Consider the following 15,554-nt stretch of genomic DNA (forward strand, 5'->3'; position numbering starts at 1 on the left):
TGATGCATAATTTCAACTGAATGAAGTAAGAAAAGTGAGTGATTGAATATACAAAATTTAACAAAAAACATTAAAAAATTCATATATCAAACATTTTATTTAATATAGTTTTTCAAAAGTGATTTCATTGATATTTATAATTATGCAGTTTAAAAAAAAACTTTCTTATTCTGTTATTTCACTAACGAAAACAAAAAAAAATGTTTACAGCCGACAAATTACAAACAATGTTCCGGCATTTGATACCTGTTAAATCTTGTCGTAAAATACAATATATTATTACTTTTCCATCTTTAATGTTCTCGTGAATAATGAAAGATGTATAAATCATGATAAATAGTGGCACAAATCATTTATGTTGTAGTCACAGTATAAAAAAATAAGTACGTAAACCATACTAACACTGCAATGTAAAACAAAACGTATACTAACTCGGCCATTCTATCACACGATATTTCCAATGTTGGTACTGTCAAGGTTTCACTGAAGGGTCCTCTGTTTTGACCGTTCTTGACTGCTTGGATTTTAAATGCATACTCAGTGTTAGGCTTCAATCCTTCTACGACATACGTGCAAGAATTTCCAGGAGTTTCAAAGAAACATGTCACACTAATGTGTTTTTCCTCACACATTATCCTATACAAGTCAATAAAACCAGCACCTACACTTGGTTCTTCCCATTTTAATTCAATTTGTGTTGAAGTTATATTTAAGGCAAAAGGACATCCTGGTTCAAACAGAGACCTGTAAAATATAAACAAAATTGATAATGATTGTTGATTATATGATAATTATCATATGCAATTTAAAAAAAAACCAAAATAGATGTAATAAGTACGAAATAAAATGTCAATGATCGATTTAAAGAAACAAGCACGATTTGCTGCTTTCGAAAAGACAACGCTTTCGTGGTTTTGACAAGCAATCTCTGTTGTATACTTTGTGCCTTTAATGGCGAGTTATCGCATAAGCACACTAACCGAACCGTCTTATTAATATCATTTACAGAGGTGTTACCGCGAGTTCTATTAAATGCGGTATTTTGTTACTCATTATTGCTTCTTTAAGTTTTGATGTTACCGTTTACAAATTTGTTTATGTGCATTCCATTTAGATAAATACAAGCCCAAAAAAGGAATGTGTTTCCTAGGCAAGTAGGTCAATAACAATGAATGTGGCGGTATGCATACCAACAAACGACACACACACCTACGAAGTTATCTTAATACATATATGACGTTAAACAAAAGAACAAGCGTTTCGACTAGAAGCAAAACTTTAAATGATTTCTAAATTAAGAAATCAATAGGACGGGATTTAAAAGACAAAATATACTATCACATCATGTATACTCGCTTCATTGATAACAAAATTGCACATCAATAAACTGAAATAAAACAAGATAAAATATGGACAGCTTGTTTCCTCTGGTTTAGGTTTATTTAACAAATGTGAATTTGTATTGTTTGAATTGTGATTCTGATTTTGAACTTGTAATATGTATATTTTCGAGTTTTAAAAAAAGAAATTAATCAGGAAATATCCGAATGACCAATTTTCTTATCATTCATTTTTGTTTGAAAAACAGTCCATGACCAGGTTAAATGATTTGTTATGGTAAAAGTTGAAACAATTAAATTAAACTAAATTAAATTAAACAACATAGATATAATTTGAAGCGTTCGAAGCGGGTTTCTGTGAAAAAAAAACCCAAACATATCATGGATTTTTTTGTTTACCCTTTTACATCGTTCAATCTATAGTTTCGCTCGGTTTTGGTTTGTTACCCCGATTTTGTTTTTTGTCCATGGATTTATGAGTTTTGAACAGCGGTATTCTACTGTTGCCTTTATTTATCAATATTTAGTTTTTCTTAAAAAGTAAATTCACAAAAATGCCGAACTGCGAGGAAATTTCATCAAATGTCAAAATCAAAAGCTGTAAGACATCAAACAAATGGAAAACAACTGTTATATTCCGGAATATCAAACTAAAAGGCAAACCCATCGAAAGGAAACTTGAAACCCTCTCTTGTTTTAGTTCAACAGCCAGCAAGGAAAAAAATACATCTGACTTTGAATTTCTACATGACATCCGAATTATACATGTTATAATGTCAAAAGGTCAATTGGGAGACAAGATAAGAAATATTCATGACACATATTTGCCTATAACTTGTTTTAAATTTGTCCTTATCTAGGAGGTTAATATGGTTAATGATGACTTAAATGATTTTCGGTTTCATTGAATCTATAGCTAGCATGTAATGTTGATATCATTGTTCATAAAATAAGTCTACTTTACCAAAACTATTTGCAAATATTTAATATAAATGTATTTAAACAGTTACCTCTCTCCAATTTCAGTCATCGTGTTCTTATTGCTTGTTTTTGATAAAATGATATTATAATGTCTGTGCGTATTAATGGATGATCGCCCTGTCGTTTTGGTTAACATTATTATATCTTTTTTAGTCTTTTCGTCTAATGTGTAGTCGAGTCCTTGTATCATTTCATAAAACTGCATGGTGTCTTTCGTGATCGATTCCGTTATAGTTTGTTGATTGTCTATTATCCATTCTGTCAATATTCTCTTGTCTTCTTCGCTACACACAGTACACGATTTGTCGTTTTCTTCAACCCATTTTATTAACGTTTCTTGATCGGTCGTTAAATTTTGTACAACTATAATTTGGTACGTTAATAACGATGGTTGTCTGTTGAATGAGATCATTTGAAACTTCATGGATTCATGTAATGTGTCTGTTTCTCCTTTCGTCCATTCGGGTATTTTTTTGTCGTTTCCTTTCATCAATTTTTGTATTATTTGGACGTCTCCTCGGATCCATTTTATCAAATTGTCTGTGTCTTGTTTTATCAAATTTCTTAACGTTTTTTCTGTTGACGGCTCTGGTAAACATGGTAAGCCTTCATTCCACTCTCTTTTATTACTAATTCTACCACCTCCATCTAGAGGTACTAATACCTGTTCAGGTGGTTTTAGCAAAACAGTTCGGTACGTAGTAACAAACGATATTCCGATCCATGATATTACCTAAAACGAGAAGAACTTTCATCTTTCTTGGAAACAGATATGTTGTTAGTGTTTAAATGGAATATAAAATTACAAATTGATTGATTTACATGTAGTGGTTGATTACTAAACGTTTCGTTGCCGCTATTGCATACAAAAAATACGTAATTTTAGGTTCTGACAGGTGGAACAATAGAGACTGTGACTGGACAGCTAATTATTAGATAGTGCGATAATTGACTAGTAATCAGGTAAGCGTGCAATTTGCGTAGAGTTCATTCAGCGTAATATATCCGTAGATTTCACTTCATATCCAAGGCGTAAACATATAAACTATAGCAACATAAAGACAAGTAAAGTCGTAGAAGGTAACGACTTGATTTTTTTTTAAATGAAAATTAAAATTGAATGATTACATGTATCATGCTGATGTCAACTTATCATCTAATTATTGCTAATGAAGAGCGGCACATCTTTTTCATACATGTTTACAAATTAAAAATATATGTTGTCATGACAAGAAATATCATAGATTTGCAAAAAATCTACGAAGATTATATCATGTAAATGTAAATTAATATTAGGATAGCACAGCATTATTATTAGCATAATCATACATGTTAAAACATAAAAATGATATATGTTTTCATGACACGGTAGAGATTTTTAAATACAAATTGGATTAAAAATGTCCGGCCATGTTCATGATGTTAGTGTGAATGGCAGTTAAACAAGTTATAGATAAACCCTTATGGTGTGAAACAGTCCATAAAATCTTTAATATATTGGCCACAAATAATTAAACGTGTTTTCAAATAATTTTATCAAATATTGGTCTTTGCTGATCGTCGTTTGTTCTATGTTTCGAGGGGGCATCACGAGACTTAATTCTAAGTTATTTGTACATTTTTATAATTTCAAACCAGCATGCCAAGACCCCTACTACCCTAACCAGGTGTCCAACATAAATTGAAAGTACTAGTTTTAGCTAAGATATTCCGTTTTTCCTATCCAGTTGGATTGTTAACTTTTTCGACACATATATCATAAAATTGAGAATGGAAATGGGGAATGTTTCAATGAGACAACAACCCGACCATATAAAAAACACAACAGCAGAAGGTCACCAACAGGTCTTCAATATAGCGAGAAATTCCCGCACCCGGAGGCGTCCTTCAGCTGGCCCCTAAACAAATTTATACTAGTATAGTGATAATGAACGCCATACTAATTTCCGAATTGTACACAAGAAACTAAAATTCAAAAAATACAAGACAAACAAAGGCCAGAGGCTCCTGACTTGGGACAGGCGCAAAAATGCGTCGGGGTTAAACATATTTATGAGATCTCAACGTTTTTGTTTTGGATTTTGAAGTTCATTACTTAAAAAATGGAATTTTATGGAGCGAAATTTCAGTGTCAGAAAAGGGTCAGAATGCCGGATATTGCACCATTTATTAACGGCCCCGAACCCCTGCCGAGTAACCGGCTCTACGAGGCGGGATGACTCGCTTCGCGACTCATAAAATTTCCTGCCGTACCAATATACATTTTGGTGCTACGCCTCTGTGATGTTAGTCAAAATTATAACTCTTAACAATACAGAAACATCTCTGCAACAACTGTTGCACAGTTAGTCCCCATTATTATTTCTATAACTCAGATAAACGGAGTTTCCATATCGAACAAAAAAACCTAGTAAAAACTAAAACGCAGTTATGGTATCGAAGCATGACAAATTGACATAGTTCATTTGTTTGAAGAAAAAAAAATTAACATTATAAAAATTTAACTTTCTGGCTTTTTAGATGCCCATTTAAACGGATTTGTGACTTTTGAAATAATATCATGACATATATGCGGCAAAGTGATAAATGGGTAGACAACTTCCTACAGATTACATATCACCAAGATAGCATGCAATTTAGTAGGTACTTCCAACAAATGTTTGACATTCAAAAAGTAATTACTTCCTTTATATGAATACACACTTACGTATTTCGTAGGATAGAGTAGATTGTACATTCAGTTTAAAAATCACATACATGTACATTGTTTTATGATATTTATATTTTTAAGTCATTGACGAAAATTATGAGCTTCCCATATACATGTATGTAAGTTAAATAAAAATGTTTTAGCAATCAGTCATAAATATTATATTATACCTCACCTTTATTGAATAGTCGTCCATGAATTTGTATGTTGACTTAAGTAAATTCAACCCTATTTATAAGTCTTAAATTATTAATTGGTTCCCAGAAACGCATTTTGTTTTATATATTGTCAGAGTTGTAAAGTGACACAAATTAAACCAATAACACACTACATACAAATGTAGTTCTGAGAAGAGCGTTTCACCTAATTCATGTCATTGAATAACTAGCATTTTTCATTCAATTAAATTGTATAAATACATAAAGGATTTCTACAGGCAAAATATTAAAATCCGATCTTCCCGTTAACATTTGACTATGCTTTTTTTATTCCTTGAATTACAAACAATCTACTTTTGAATTCCTGGAAGTTTTTAATGGACGATAAATACTAAATCAATAGTATATATTGTGAAATTATTGGACAGGTTCTTTTAAGTTAATCATAAAACATATATCGGTAGTTCTTGTAAAAACACCGTCATGCATTTGATTCGGTAACAAAATTGTTTTGATCAATTTCTTGTTTATACCTTCTGAATTGACTTTTAAATTGTTTAATGTTATGCATTCATATTTTTACTGAACATTGCAATACCTTTTTTTCTTCTTCATGTTTTGAAAATACGACTTTATTGAATCATTTGTTGAAATTATAATTATTACATTGAATGCATATAAATAAACATATAATACATTCCCTAAAATTACGTATAATATATTTTGCTAGATAAAACGTATGAGACATCAACATTACTATCATAATCGAACCATATAAAAAACAGCAATAAAAAAATATCAATATAGAATCGTAGACTACATCAAAGTCCAGGAAATAATCAAAGTTCTATTAAATCTATTCAAGAAACACCAATGGAGATACTGTTAAAAGTTCACGCAATATCCGAATACATATAACATGTATAATCAATATGTGTGCTTAAAAAAAGATTTCTAAAGTGATAGGACTTTGAATAGCAGTATCTTCATGTCTTAAATAATGTATTTTATGTACAATAAATTATACTCGCATGTAAAGTTCAGAAAGATAAGTCTGCAAAAGAAAATCTCAGGCTTGAATGACTATTTCTTGGAAATCAGAAGATATCTTATCGTATATTATTTCGATTCGTATATGAAACTGCACCTTCAACAATTCAGTTGCACATTGCATCTGGACACTTCGTACATAAACATGTATACTAAACAACACGTTTCACAATCTTTCATATGAGAGAATAAGAGTGAACGTATTCATATACATCTCTTAGTTATAATTAGGATTAAGTGGTCATGGAAGATATTAAATTGTATATGACTTTTATCGTGGCCAAAATTAACATTGATTGAAACAGTATACAAGCTATGCTTTTAAATCATTCTTACAAAGCTCTTAAAAAACACTCTATAGAATAGAAGAGTCGTCTTTATTTCTGTGGGATGACTTTAAAGTGCATCTTTCTTTATGTGTCAATAATTACAAAAGAATATTTCAATGGTTCAAAACAGTGTTTTGTTAAACTATCGTGAAAAATACATTGATATGTCTTCTGCGTGCTGCGTTGAACCACAAACATATGTAAACCAGTTATGTGGAAGGAAGTTCTCAGAAACTTTTTCTTCCTAGTTAACTTGAATTTTATCAATGTAAAGTCTATTGATATGCCAAATTTTCGAAGGAAGAGATATAAATCAAAACCGATCTACCCGTCCAAGAACTAAATAATTATATCTTTTCATTCAGGTTGTGTCAATTCCTGGACGTTTTCCAAAGATTCATTTAATAAATCAATGGTAGGAATCGTATGTACTTTTGCATTAGTCTATCAAAATGTACAGAGAGTCCTTCAAACTATTTACACCTTTATATATTTAATTTGGTCAAATTCGTGTTTAAATGTTTATAAATAAATGTTTTAAACAAAACGCTATAACAGTACCTTACTATGATGTGCAATTCTTATTTCATTATGTGTACATTGAGGATTTAAATAGTTATATAATATCACGTTATCAACAATTATTTGATCCAAATATTGTTACAGTTGAATAAGGATTACGCAAGATATATTATGGCAACAAATCATAATTATATGTCGCGCATTAACATTGAGAAAACAAATTTGGCGAATAATTGCGATTAAAAGTGATAGTATTTATATTGCATCGGGCATTTGTAGTACAATAATAACTTTGTATTCCAATATGTTTTTCTTACGCATTCGATATAGATCGATTTTACAAATTTCATCGCAAAATATATATTGTTTTCAGGTGACTAAGCGAAAAGAAAAACACATTTGAAACTGTAATCAGTTTGGAACCCTCAAAGTGACCGACAAAACATTTCAATACCTTTTAAGTTTTTGTTATGTATATGTTTGACTTTTGGTGACATTTTGGCATTTACTTCAGTATTTGAGAGACATCAATGTTAAACATTACAATTTTGATAGAGGTTAATGTGTTTAAAGGCAAATATTTGTATATATAATTTATGCTAAGCAAGGGTTTATATAGATTAAAAAAAGATGTTTATGTGTTGATAAAAAAAAATCCAAATTATTACAGAGTAATGGAAAATGTGATCAATTTATAATAAGAAAATCTGTAAAAAGGACAAAAAAGTCGAAAGATTTTTCAAAAACATGATAAACTAAATGTTATGGTAACACTGTAGCTAAGCATATGTCACATTTAATCAGGCCAAGTTATCCGTCTTATCAACAAAGGAAATTTGATATGATTGCTAATTTCAAGGCTACATGTACTATCACAGTTTGTTTTAAGCCATAATAATTGTAACGTAGGGGAATAATTCTTTGTTGTCATATTTTAACTTTTATACAAACCAAGTGATGAAGATAAACAGTGACTCTATTTCCAAAAGTTTAAAAGAAACTGCTCTGATACACAATAAAAATCAGAAGATGTAGTACGATTGTAATAAGACAACGCTCCATTTAGAGACCATACAATGTAAAAGTTTATTGTAATAGGTACAGCCTTCAATAAACCACTCTGCATATCATATTTAATTTTCCAAAAACAAAGAGCATGTTAAAAAAGCTTATTTGTAGATTTTGTCACTATCAAGTATATACGTGCATATACGTTGGTTTTCCCGTTTGAATGGTTTTACACTAGTAATTTTGGGGCCCTTTATAGCTTTTTGTTCGGTGTGAGCCAAGGCTCCGTGTTGGAGGTCGTACTTTAACCTAAAATGGTTTACTTTTTAAATTGTTATTTGGATGGAGAGTTGTCTCATTGGCACTCACACCACATCTTCCTATATCTATGTTTTTAATGTACTCACATGGTATCCATCCTCTAACTAAAGTTGCCCTTTGAAAAATGATTTCAAATCTCACCCCAAAAAATTAAAATTAAATGGACAAGATATATGGTCATGCCAATTGGCAGTTCAGAATATATTAGGTTAAGAAATGAGGATCTATTCAGTTTTTATACGACCGCACTTTTTTGAGGGGATCGTATGGTGTCGTCATCGTTGTTGTCGGAAGACACATTGGTTTCCGGACAATAATTTTAGTTTAAATGAATGGATTTCTATGAAATGTAGTAAGAAAAAAAGATACCAAAAATTATATTTTCATTATTTTGTTTAACCAACTATAGTACTAGACTTCTATATTAGTAGTTTTAAAGTAGATGGATAATTGAAAACGGTTAGAAACTGGCTTTACACCACTGGGTCGATGCCACTGCTGGTGGACGTTTTTCCCCCAGGGTATCACCAGCCCAGTAGTCCACACTTCGGTGTTGACATGAACATCAATAATGTAGTCATTTTAATAAATTTCCTGTTTACCAAACTTTGAAATTTTCGAAAACTGAGGATTTTCTTATTCCAGGCATAGATTACCTTATCCGTATTTGGCACAACTTTTTGCAATTTTGGATCTTCAATGCTCTTCAACTTTGCACTTGTTTGGCTTTATAAATATTTTGATGTGAGCGTCACTGAAGGGTCTTGTGTAGACGAAACGCGCGTCTGGCGTACTAAATTATAATCCTGGTACCTTTGATAACTATTTTCTCATATTTTACAATTTTCTCTATGTTTGCATTTTTTACCTTATTTTAAAAAATAATAATAAAAGGATACCAAAAGTTTGATTTCCATTATGTTTTACACCAACAAAGTTCTAGACTTCCATATATGTAGTTTAGTCATAAGTGTTGTTCTCCTCTGGTGATGGATAATTGAAAAGGGTTAGAAACCGGCTTTTCTCAATTTTCCTTATTTTAGCATTTTTTTTACCTTATTCAATACCAAAATTTTTATTTTCATTATTTTTTACACCAACGTAGTACTAGACTTCCATACAGGTAGTTTATTCATAAGTGTTGTTTTCCTCTGGTGATTGATAACTCAAAACAGTTAGAAACTGGCTTTTTTGTCCTATACATTTCGATGAAAATTCGCAGTTTGAGCGCTTAAATTGAATTTTATTAAAAAAATTGTAAAAAAAATATATATCTGCTGTTGTGTTTTTTTATTTGGTCGGGTTGTTGTCTCTTTGACACATTCCCCATTTCCATTCTCAATTTTATGTCCGATCAATATGTTGTACCGAAAGGTTAAAATTAGGTTTGACCAAATTTTTTTTAGTTGAACAGTCATGCCTGTGCAATTTGACATTGACTCTTTATACGTAGTAAACGCAATCTTGTAGATCTAAAGCAGTGAGTATCGTTCATCTAGGTTTTTGCCATAACATGTATTTTCTAATAATTCTCACAGGAGCTCCTACATATGGTCCATCTTATGTTAAATAACCTTTGTTGAAGTCATATCTGTAAAAGGTGGCTAACAATAGTTTGTAAAAAAACATACATCATCTATTGGAATGTGTAACCTGCCGGATACTTTATAATATTTTTATCATCGAGTTCGTACCAGCTTTGTGTGATGTAAATTTATTAAGTCAAACAGTTTATGAGGCTGACTTCATGCAGGAACTTCTTATGAAGAAAGATAAGAAGTTAGCAATATCCTTTAACTCTACTTTCCGCTATATAGATGACGTTCTTTCACTAAACAATTCAAAATTTGGTGACTATGTGGATCGCATCTATCCCATCGAATTGGAGATAAAGGATACTACAGATACAGTTAAGTCGGCTTCATATCTTGACTTACATCTAGATTTCAGCTTTCCAATTGTGAACTTTCCATTTCTAAGTAGCAACATTCCAGCAGCACCTGCATACGGGGTATATATCTCTCAATTGATACGATATTCCCGTGCTTGCATTTCCTATCATGATTTTCTTGATAGAGGGTTACTGCTCACAAGGAAGCTATAAAACCAAGAGTTCCAAATGGTGAAGTTGAAATCATCCCTTCGTAAATTTTACGAACGGCATCACGAGTTGGTTGACCGTTATGGAATAACCGTTTCACAAATGATATCGGATATGTTCCTTACGTCGTAACTACAATCCCCTTTTGACCTACCGAATTAGACTATTTACCGGATTTGTAATCACATAAGCAACACGACGGGTGCCGCATGTGGAGCAGGATCTGCTTACCCTTCCGGAGCACCTGAGATCACCCCTAGTTTTTGGTGGGGTTCGTGTTGTTTAATCTTTAGTTTTCTATGTTGTGTCATGTGTACTATTGTTTTTCTGTTTGTCTTTTTCATTTTTAGCCATGGCGTTGTCAGTTTGTTTTAGATTTACGAGTTTGACTGTCCCTTTGATATCTTTCGTCCCTCTTTTATGTCAAACTAACACCTGTACTACATAGAGTACTTTAAACCTTAGGCGCAACTGTTTTAGCAATCAATAAGCAGTCTTCTAACAGTCACCAACCAGTCAAGTTTGCATCAAACTCGCATCACCGACCCGTAAGACTTATATTAAAAGAAGTTGACCGATCGGACGGATCGGACGGATTGAACATCTTCTACGTCACATGTTGAACTAATACAAATTATTGAATCTTAGTTTCGTTTCATTTAGCTAAAATGGCGCCATGGAAATGCGAAACGTTCATGCACAAAAAGTTAACATAGTTTTTAATAATTATTCTGCAAAGTTTGATAATTTGAAATAATAGAAATATGCAGATAAAACTAAATTTAGAGATCATTTTAATAGAATGGTGACTTTTGTTTTACTAAGGCTTTATAGTTTCGATTCTTTAGAGTTGGTAAACGTTGTGTATCGCGATCATTCCTAGACATATACCTTGAAATTGACTAAAGCGGTCATCTGATCAACACCAAATTCTATGACGAACGAGACAACTTATATTTGGAAATACTGCCTTCTTCTCAAAAAGGGACGAAAGATGCCAGAGGGAGAGTCAAACTCATAGATAGAAATTAAACTGACAACACCATGGATAAAAAAAAAACAAACAGACAAATAATAGTACAGTAGACAAAACATAGAAAACTAAAGACTAAGCAACACGAACCCAACAAAAAACTGGGGGTGATCTCAGGTGCTACGGAAGGGTAAACAGATCCTACTTCACATGAGTCAGCCGTCGTGTTGCTTATATTATCACAAATCCTGTAAATAGTCTAATTCGTAGATCGAATTCGTGAAAGGGAAGGTGTTGTTGTTACGACAGAAGGAACATATATGATATCATCTGTGAAATAGTAATTCAATAACGCTCAACCAAGTCGTGATGGCGTACGTAAAATTTACGAAGGGATAATTTCATCTTAACCATTTGAAACTCTTTGTTTTATATCTAGCTTCCTTTTGAGTAGCAATTCTCTACCATTGAGATCATGATAGGGAATACAAGTCCGGGCATTTCGTATCAATTAGGAGATATATATAAAAAGAAGAAGATGTGATATGATTGCCAATGAGACAACTATCCACAAAAGACCAAAATGACACAAACATTAACAACTATAGGTCACCGTACGGCCTTCAACAATGAGCAAAGCCCATACCGCATAGTCAGCTATAAAAGGCCCCGATAAGACAATGTAAAACAATTCAAACGAGAAGACTAACGGCCTTATTTAAGTAAAAAAATGAACGAAAAACAAATCTGTAACATATAAACAAACGACAACCACTAAATAACAGGCTCCTGACTTCGGACAGGCACATACTAAAATAATGTGGCGGGGTTAAACATGTTAGCGGGATACCAACCCTCCCCCTAACATGGGACAGTGGTATAACAGTACAACAAAAGAACAAACTACAAAAATCAGTTTAAAAAGGCTTAACTCATCAGATAGACACAAAATACAACTGGACGTGGCCGGGTACTTATACATCCCGACACAAAAAGACGCAATGAACAGATCTGAGAGTACTCGCAGTTATCTGAGAGCTAGTTCAAAGTCACTAACAACTAAAAAGAAAATCATGCCTCTAAGACTAAACACTCAATCCGTTCACATCCAACATGCTCCGTATGCAGGGGCTGCCAGAATGTTGCTACATAGAAATTGAAAGTTCATTATTGGGAAGCTGAAATCATCTCTTTTGTCGTTTTTTGTTCAACTTACCCTACGGTGACCAATCGTTTGCAGCTGCTTTTCAGAATTCGTCAAATGTTATCTTTGTCCGAACAGTATTCAGTATTTAGTTTTTTTTTCAGAGAAAGTATCGTGCTTTTACCCAGACTAAATGGATTAATATTCAGAGTCTTCTTTAAAAATAAAATAAAATTATCTTGAGTTTTTTTATTTGAGATTCATACATTGTGTATTGTGGATATCGGGCTGCGATTTGGACGCAAGAGTTTTGTAAAATTGTTTTTTTAATCAATGAATACTATTTGTCAATATGCAAACCATGTAAAAAAGGTAAATGTAAATCATTAGTGTTACTTCCTTGAGGTCTGCTTCAGTATAGCTTTGCCAACAAGGTTTCTATATGTGCTATTTATTCAGCTGTTGTTTTCTTTTCCGGTCCGAGCAAGTTTACCACATCTCCCTTAAGTTTTTCTCTACCTGTAATCAGTTCAGTAACCGCTTTCTCCCCCTTTTCTATCAATTTAGTGCAAATGTTCTTCTCTTTTTCTATTTTTGCAGCTTGTTCAGTTAATGTTTTCTTCTCTTGAATCATCATTGTTGTTACCGTTTCGTTTTCCTTTCTTACTAATTCAACTTGATCATTCAAAAACTTCATCTCATTTCCTATTAATTTCATAAACATGTTCTTTTCTCTTTCTAGATTTTGAGCTTGTGTAGTTGATGTTTCCTTCTCTTTTGCTATCAAATTGGACAAATTTTCTTTCTCCTTTTCTATCTTAGCAGCTTGATGGGTTAGTTTTTGTATCTCTTTTTCAATCATTGCATGCTGTTCATTCAACTTTTTCTCCATTTCTATGAATTCCATCAAAGCTTGTTTCTCCTTTTCCATTCTAGCAGCTTGTTCAATTAATGTTCCTTGCTCTTTTTGTATCAAATCAGATAATTTTTGTTTCTCTTGTTTTGTCTTTGTAGCTTGTTCAGATAGCTTGTGCTTCTCTTGTCTTATCAATTCGGATAACGTTTTCTGCTCGTTTTCTGTTTCCGTAGCATGCTCTTTCAACGTTTGTTTTTCTGTTTCTACAAATTTTACCAACTTTTCCATCTCTTTTTTGTTTATTGCAGTTTGTTCCGTTAACTTACTTTTCTCCTTTTCTATCAATTCAATCACACTTTTACTTTTTTTTTCTATCCTTGCAGCTTGTTCAGTTAAAACATTCATCTCTTTTCTTGTCAACTCGATCAATCTTTCCTCGTGTTTTTTCTTTATTTCAGCAAACGCTACCTCTACTTTGCTTTTTAACTCATTCAAAGTTTTGTCTTCCCGTCGTTTGCTGGAATAAGTCTGGTACGTTATCACTGACAATGCCCCAATACATGATAAAACCTGCAATTGTTAAACAGTGAAAGTATTTATATTATCATACAACAGACATGACAGATGTATATGTACTGCCATTATAACAAGAAGCTCATATATGTTATGCATGAACCCTCATTCTATCTTTAATATATTATAAGAATCTATAAATTATATCGATAGTGTTTTGTTCCTGGAATATCTCAAAATTACGAAAAAAAGATAACTTATGACGCTTTCAGTTTTAGATTTCACAGTACTTATTTAAAGTTCATCACAGTTCGGCATGGACATTGAGGGATTGCATGGTTATACATACAATAAATCTCTGGATGCTAGATGTTGTATGAGACGAGATCATATTGTTTATCAATCTTGTCAATTTAAACATTCTGCAAAGGACATCTACACTTTTTCTTTTGGAGACATTTTTAGCCGGTTTTTCTGTAGTATTTTACAATAATCAATAGTTAGTGTATGTGATATAGTTTATAACTTCATGGTGTACTTGATTAAATTAGCGTAGCTAAATTAATTACACCAAAATTGAAATAAAATTGTCCTGAACACGTCCAACTCATACACTATCGATGATAATCACAAATTGAATCACTGTACCAAAATCACACCACAGAAAAAACAATAAGGGAATATTCCAAAATTTTGTTTCCAGTTTAGTTCTCAGAACAGAATGGCCAAATGTCGATTGAACTATAACATAATGTTGATCACCATATGAAGTTGTGTACCTGACTTTGGAATTAAAAACATGGCTGCCATTGCCATGGAAACAGCAACAGTTTGAAAAATTTCATGGAACATTCCAGAAAATTCGAGTTTAATCAATTCTACAGACATAAAATGTTATATGATAATGGGAGCACAATATGCAACAGCAGTTTGACATCGGAAATTTTAAAATGGCGGCCGTTACCATGAAAACAGCAAAAATGTCAAAATGCTCCAAATTAAATGAAATTTGAAACAAATGTTGCAAAGCATATATAAACTTTGGAGTTTTCAAAATATCTGCCGTTTAGTGGCAATAGGGGGACCAGGGTGACATCCGCTATTGCTGGCAATGGCAATTCTAGTTTTGTATTGATTTTTTTCTCTCTTCTCAAAGTAAATTCCTTTATTTAGTGTAAGAAAGTACAAAGAGGGAACTCACACAACTCTAGATAGAAAAGACAACAAACTCGCACCACTATAAAAAATAAAATCATCAGAGAGTTCTCAATTGTATTTGCTTAGTAGCTCCCTCCGTTTATTAGCAGCCGTATCGCACATAGACAGAACTTTAAATCGTTCGAAAACAAAAAGAAAAACTACAAACTAGTACCACTAAGAAATATTTTAATCATCAATTTTCTAGCTAGGTTCTTTCGTTCTAGGTGCACCTGTGTAAGACCTGGACATAAGCTTATTATCGGACACTAAAATTCTTATGGAAGAAGAACTTACAAAAGAAATAAACCCATCAACAAAATGCATCATTGAATCAAAACAGTTGGGGAA

The 15,554-nt window shown here is 32.3% G+C and overlaps 2 protein-coding genes across 2 annotated transcripts in view; both read right to left on the reverse strand.

The window, feature by feature from the left end:
- Positions 1 to 208: 208 nt before the first annotated feature.
- On the reverse strand, positions 209 to 5,282 carry LOC134684001 (uncharacterized). Its single transcript, XM_063543299.1, has 3 exons — positions 5,207 to 5,282; positions 2,351 to 3,054; positions 209 to 744 (listed from the first exon to the last, which is right to left on the reverse strand). Exons 1-3 carry the CDS (start codon positions 5,225 to 5,227, stop codon positions 354 to 356), a joined length of 1,116 nt encoding a protein of 371 aa, XP_063399369.1. The 5' UTR covers positions 5,228 to 5,282; the 3' UTR covers positions 209 to 353.
- Positions 5,283 to 13,088: 7,806 nt separating this feature from the next.
- The window catches only part of LOC134684753 (uncharacterized protein MCAP_0864-like), a 44,510-nt gene continuing 42,044 nt past the window's right edge, over positions 13,089 to 15,554 (reverse strand). Inside the window, exon 3 of the mRNA XM_063544060.1 lies at positions 13,089 to 14,063. Coding sequence (XP_063400130.1) covers positions 13,089 to 14,063 — 975 coding nt within the window. The remainder of the gene's footprint in view (positions 14,064 to 15,554) is intronic.

Source organism: Mytilus trossulus, chromosome 9 (assembly GCF_036588685.1).
Source record: "Mytilus trossulus isolate FHL-02 chromosome 9, PNRI_Mtr1.1.1.hap1, whole genome shotgun sequence".
Taxonomy (NCBI): Eukaryota; Metazoa; Mollusca; class Bivalvia; order Mytilida; family Mytilidae; genus Mytilus; species Mytilus trossulus.